This window comes from Sinocyclocheilus rhinocerous, unplaced genomic scaffold (assembly GCF_001515625.1).
Source record: "Sinocyclocheilus rhinocerous isolate Xijiao unplaced genomic scaffold, SAMN03320098_v1.1 scaffold1708, whole genome shotgun sequence".
NCBI lineage: Eukaryota > Metazoa > Chordata > Actinopteri > Cypriniformes > Cyprinidae > Sinocyclocheilus > Sinocyclocheilus rhinocerous.
The window spans coordinates 608,478-615,035 of NW_015648635.1; the positions used below are offsets into that span (position 1 = coordinate 608,478).

Below are 6,558 nucleotides of genomic sequence, written 5' to 3' on the forward strand. Positions count from 1 at the left end.
TCGATATCAAATCGACGTCATTTAAAAAAACGATTAATCGAAAAATCTATTTTTTTTGCCCAGCCCTAATAAAGACATTTTGATAAAATAATTATTTTGGCAGTTATTTAGACCAGTGTTTCCCAACCTTTTTTTTGTCGCGGCACCCTTTGGAAATTTTAACAAACTTGTGGCACCCTACAAAATTAATTTTGTCACAATATTTGGATTTCTAACTTCGATATGATAATTTGAAAAGTATAGATATTCGGTACAACAGGGAAGAACTGTAGAATATAATGTCATACAGATATTTTTAATATTAAAAAATTGTCCATCAATGGTGGCAATCAGTAGGCTAATTTCTAATGAAGAGACCAATTTATATGACAGATTTTAATGTAGGCTTTTATACATATGTAAACATGATTTAATTACCATTATAACTAGCTATCTCACAATGTTTACATATGAATAAGAGCCTACATTAAAATCTGTCATATAAATAGGTCTTTTCATTAGAATAAGATTCTAATTAAGATGCTAATTAGATTAGCGATTGCCACCATTGATGGACAACTTTTTTTAATAATATTAAAAATATCTGTATGGCATTATATTCTGCAGTTCTTCCCTGTTGTACTGAATATCTATACTTTTCAAATTATCATATCAAAGTTAGAAATTCAAATATTGTGACAAAATTAATTTTGTAGGGTGCCACAAGTTTGTTAAAATTTCCAAAGGGTGCCGCGACTAAAAAAAGGTTGGGAAACACTGGTATAACCCGTCCATATTATAGACCGACAACAAAGTGCAGAAATCTGTGGGCTCTTTCTTATGTTTCTCACGTTTTTTTCTTGTCTTTCCAGCCAAGTCCGTCTACCTCAAGTCTCAGTTCCAATCACTCGGCCTCTCCCAACGTGACCAGCTCGGCTCCGTCCAGTGCCAGAGGTGAGAAGAGTCCGTCCGCTCTCAGAGCAGCCATTCCAAACCTTTGCTCCTTTGGAGTATGTCTATATCAAACTTTTATTTCAGTGTTCACACAGCAAAGCTACTGAGGTTTGAGGTTTGACAGTAACACAAGAACTTATGATAAATATACAGTGGACTGTGTGCTTGGAATGCACCGACCAAGCTTTCTCATATTTATTTTTAAAATTCATTTGAAGTATTTTTTGACCTAAGGGTCAGAGAGAGGTTAGTAAAACCAAATTATAACTTTTTGATGCAAGACTGAAGTTACAGAAACTGTTCCACCAAAAAATTACAAAAAGCATGTTTGATTATTTCTCATATTTGAGACATTATTTTTCATAATGCGGTATCTTACATATGTGACTTTGTATGACAATTTGGACCTTATTTATCGTAATTGTGACTATATTTCTTACAATTGAGACTTTATTTTGTATAATTGAGACTTTATTTCTCAAATTTGAGAATTTATATATCTCTCATTTATAATGTTAAATCAATCAATTTGGACTTGTATACTCATGATTGTGGCTGTTTTTTTTTTTTCATAATTGAGTCTTCGTATTTCACAATGTGGTCTCACATTTACAAATTTATATAACAAGTTGGTCGTCATTTCTTATAATTGCAATATATATACAGTGGGTACGGAAAGTATTCAGACCCCCTTAAATTTTTCACTCTTTGTTATATTGCAGCCATTTGTTAAAATCATTTAAGTTAATTTTTTTTCCTCATTAATGTACACACAGCACCCCATATTGACAGAAAAACACAGAATTGTTGACATCTTTGCAGATTTATTAAAAAAGAAAAACTGAAAAATGCTCAGTATTTAGTAGAAGCACCCTCTTGATCTAATACAGCCATGAGTCTTTTTGATGCAACAAGTTTTTCACACCTGGAATTGGGGATCCTCTGCCATTCCTCCTTGCAGATCCTCTCCAGTTCTATCAGGTTGGATGGTAAACGTTGGTGGACAGCCATTTTTAGGTCTCTCCAGAGATGCTCAATTGGGTTTAAGTCAGGGCTCTGTACTTTCCGTACCCACTGTATATATATATAATTTTGTATTTTATTTTATTATTATTATTATTATTTTTTTTTTTTGCAATTGCGACTATTTCTCGCATTTGAGACTTTATTTCTTGTGTCTTCTCGTAACTGAGTCTTCATATTCCGACATATGGCATTTCACATTTGCAACTTTATAACACAATTTGGATCTTTTCTTTTAATTGCGACTTTTTTCTGGTAATCTCATAATTGAGTCTTTCACAGTGTGATGTATCTTACATCAGCGACCTTATAGCACAATTTGGATCTTATTTTTAATATTTATTAATTGCGACTTGATTTCTCATAATTAAGACTTTATTAAAACTGAGCCTTTTTTTCATAATTGTGTGTTCATATTCCACAATTCAACATTTTCCCATATTTGCAACTTTACATCACAGTTTAGACTTTATTTCTCGTAATTAAGACTCTCTCACTTTTCAGACTTATTTTTCACAACTGAGTCTTTATATTTTTACAATGTGACATCTTATTTGTGACTTATTAATTTTTCCTGGTAATTTAGACATATATATATAATATATATATCAATTGCAAGAGATTATTACTGTTTTTCCCATAATTGCATCTTTATTTGTTGCAATTACAACTCTTTCTTCATTTAAGCTTTATCACAATTACCTTTTTTTTACTTTTTACTGATTCAGAATCAGGCTTCCATAATAAACAGATTTCAGATTAAATTTTTTTTTGCAAAGCAAAGGTTATGGCCCACTTAATGCTGTTTTACTGTGGGTTACTGAAAGCCGGCATCCTGATATATAGCAGAACTCTCCCCTCTGTTTCTCTCTCTCCTCCGCTCTTCCTTGGCCTCTTATCTCCCTCCATCCAGCATGTGTTTACTTGCGGACACAGATCATAAAAACAGGAATATGTATGGAGACATTTATGTAATCTTATAGTCTCCCCTTGGCAGCCCTCCCTGCCTCCCATAGAGACCCCCATAAAGCAGCGGCAGACAGGAAGCGCTTCTGGAGAATTACAGATTGCATAAAATGCAGCTTGAAGAACTCTAGACTGATGATGACTATCACCGGGGTGCATAAGAGAGCCGTGGCCTCCTGTCCTGTGCTGGAGGAGGAAGTTAGTGTTCTGAGCAGGTCCAGGCTGCTCCTCATGTTGGCTAGTCTATCTCTCCCTGCGAAATAACCGTCTGTCACCCCAGCAGAACAATTCTCACCCTAGCGGGAGGGAAAGAGGAGGAAGAGCCTTTATTTTATGTGCTGGCTGGTTAGGAAAGAAATGAGAGCAAGATCTATGTCCTTTTGTTTTTGTCTGAGTGCGTATGTGGACACAAAATTTGAGCATTCTTGTCGGTGTGTTACTGAAATCACTCCCTTGCTTGGACCTCCTCACCCTTCACAGGTTCTCCACAGTTGTCGGATAAACGCAAGCATTCCAGAGAGAACTGCCTCTCGCCACGGGAGAGACCCTACAGCGCCATATATCCAAATCCCCTGGATCCCGCACAGGTATGAAGACGATTAGAATATCAATGTTTTCAATATTCACCAGAGTCTTCAGGTCATATTGGAGTGTTTCGGCATTAACCGCATCCTTAAAAATGACTAGATGGAATTTATTTTGTGAATGTGTCTCAGTGAAATTATTAGGTAAAGTATCTGTGCAGAAGACTAAGTAACCTCATCAGCTCAAATCTGATGACGTCTTCACAATTTTCTTCCAAGAAATTAACAGAATTAAGAATTCTCATATTTAAAACTATTTTAGTTTTTATTTGAGTTTTTTATGACTGATTTTTTTTTTCTCCTAATTGAAGCTTGATTTTTCATAATTTAAACTTTATCTCTCACAACTTAGACTGTCTCATGAATGAGAATTTATTTGTAGTAATTAGGACAATTTCTTGTAATTGAGACTTTCGCATAATATAGATTATTTTTTGCATTTGAGACTTTATTTCTTGTAATTGAGACTTTTTTCTTGTAATTGAGACTATTTCTCGTAATTGAGACTCATAATAGAGACTATTTTTAGCATTTGAGACTTTATTTCTTGTAATTGAGACTTTATTTCTCGTAATTGAGACTCATAATAGAGACTTTTTTTTAGCATCTGAGACTTTATTTCTTGTAATTGAGACTTTATTTCTCGTAATTGAGACTCTCATAATAGAGACTATTTTTTAGCATCTGAGACTTTATTTCTTGTAATTGAGACTTTATTTCTCGTAATTGAGACTCTCATAATAGAGACTATTTTTTAGCATCTGAGACTTTATTTCTTGTAATTGAGACTTTATTTCTCGTAATTGAGACTTTATTTCTTGTAATTGAGACTTTATTTCTCGTAATTGAGACTTTATTTCTTGTAATTGAGACTTTATTTCTCGTAATTGAGACTCTCATAATAGAGACTATTTTTTAGCATCTGAGACTTTATTTCTTGTAATTGAGACTTTATTTCTCGTAATTGAGACTCTCATAATAGAGACTATTTTTTAGCATCTGAGACTTTATTTCTTGTAATTGAGACTTTATTTCTCGTAATTGAGACTCTCATAATAGAGACTATTTTTTAGCATCTGAGACTTTATTTCTTGTAATTGAGACTTTATTTCTCGTAATTGAGACTCTCATAATAGAGACTATTTTTTAGCATCTGAGACTTTATTTCTTGTAATTGAGACTTTATTTCTCGTAATTGAGACTTTATTTCTTGTAATTGAGACTTTATTTCTCGTAATTGAGACTTTATTTCTTGTAATTGAGACTTTATTTCTCGCAATTAAAACTGTATTTCTCGTAATTGAGTCTTAATTACTTGTAATTAGGACTTTCTTGTAATCAAAACTTTATTTCTCATAATTGAGGTTACTTCATTTGCGAATTAACAGAATTCCCATTTCAGAATCGGCAGCAAATTCTAATAGGGAGGAAAATTACATCCTTTTCACTTTTGCCTCCTCACTCTATATTATGTGTCTTTCCTCAAAAAAATGTATATGATAACTCTATTTTTTGTTCAATACTGTAAATGTAAATTTTGTATAAATTAATGGATAGGTGAAATGCCACTTTTTTCACTTGTGGATTGTAGCTAGTTCACGTTAAAATGAAGCTTGAGTCTCTCCTCTGCTATTAATGAAAATGGCAAATAAAACACAAAATATGCTTCAATATTTGTAAATGTATTGTATAAATTAATGGATAGGTGAAATGCCACTTTTTTCACTTGTGGATTGTAGCTAGTTCACGTTAAAATGAAGCTTGAGTCTCTCCTCTGCTATTAATGAAAATGGCAAATAAAACACAAAATATGCTTCAATATAAAAAAAAAACAACAACAACAACTATGTCATGGATATTTCAAAATGAAACCATGTAGCCTATAGTAATCGCCGAATGATGTCTCGACGGAAGTCACAACCGACGTGAATCTCTTTCACAGAGGCCGGTTCCACACCCAGCGGGCGACGCTTCCTTGCCTCGCAGTGACCCCAACATCTCCACCCCCGATAAAGGTGAGCATGTGCATGTGAGTGTCTGAATCTTCAGTCTGCCGCCCTGCTGTGAGGAGGGTGGTCTGACGTGACGGGGGTCTGGCGATCAGTGCACTGGATCTGATGCTTGCCGACAGCTCGCCGCTCCTGTGTGTTGTGACAGCTGTGACTGAACCACCAAAGAGGTTCACCAACAGACTCGCACTTATTCTGATTGACAGAAAGATGTTGAGGAGATTTCATCATCTTTATTTCATCTGTTCATCCAAGTTATTTAAATTAATAGCTAACTCCTAGTGGGTATAATGACTTGCAAAGACACTGGCAACTTTTAGCTTTTCCTTCGTTATTTATATCAAATATTTATTTACATGTCTAAGAGGATTTGCTTGTCCTAAAAGATGCCCAGCAAACTATTGCAATTTTAAATCGATTTAATTTTAATGTAAAGAAAAGAAAGTGTAGAAGGTTTTGGATATTGAATGTTTTCAGGATATTTTTTCCATATAAGACATTATATGGAAAATATATGTTAAAATGTATGTTAACGATCCAAAAAAAAAAAACCCATATAAACAACACATTTTTCTTTCCTCATTTGATATATTTTTTGTTTTTGAGGCAGGAAGTTTTAGCAGGACAGTTTCCGTTCTTTTACATCCTAGTCCGGACAAATCCTGATTTGCTATTGCCAGTCATATTTTGAGTTGAGTTGACTGATGTACCTGAAATGCATGTTTTGTGTGTAAAAGTGGTGAAGCCTGCACCAAGTAGCTGGAGTCTAGACACGCCGCTCTCTGATTTTAATGGAAAGTGTCCCCCTGTCCCTCCTAGACCACCGTACTCAGGTAAAGAAAGAAATCTGCTCCGACTGATCCTTTAGACTCACATAGATGTTTCCAAAGGCTTTTAACTCTCAGATCTTCCACTCTTCTGCTCTAAAGTCTCCTGGTTTCTCGTTCGTCTTAACTTCTTCGTCTCTCTGCATCATGAGGGCTGTTGGTTGGACACATCAGTGAGAATTTGAAGATACTCGCTCCATATATTTAATGAGAAAA

At 34.5% G+C, this 6,558-nt stretch overlaps 1 protein-coding gene across 1 annotated transcript in view; it reads left to right on the forward strand.

Annotated features, from left to right (window-relative positions):
• Positions 1-6,558, forward strand: part of LOC107710082 (dedicator of cytokinesis protein 4-like) — a 115,482-nt gene that overhangs the window by 100,204 nt on the left and 8,720 nt on the right. Inside the window, exons 44-47 of the mRNA XM_016514788.1 lie at positions 852-933; positions 3,403-3,509; positions 5,449-5,521; positions 6,253-6,348. Coding sequence (XP_016370274.1) covers positions 852-933; positions 3,403-3,509; positions 5,449-5,521; positions 6,253-6,348 — 358 coding nt within the window. The remainder of the gene's footprint in view (positions 1-851; positions 934-3,402; positions 3,510-5,448; positions 5,522-6,252; positions 6,349-6,558) is intronic.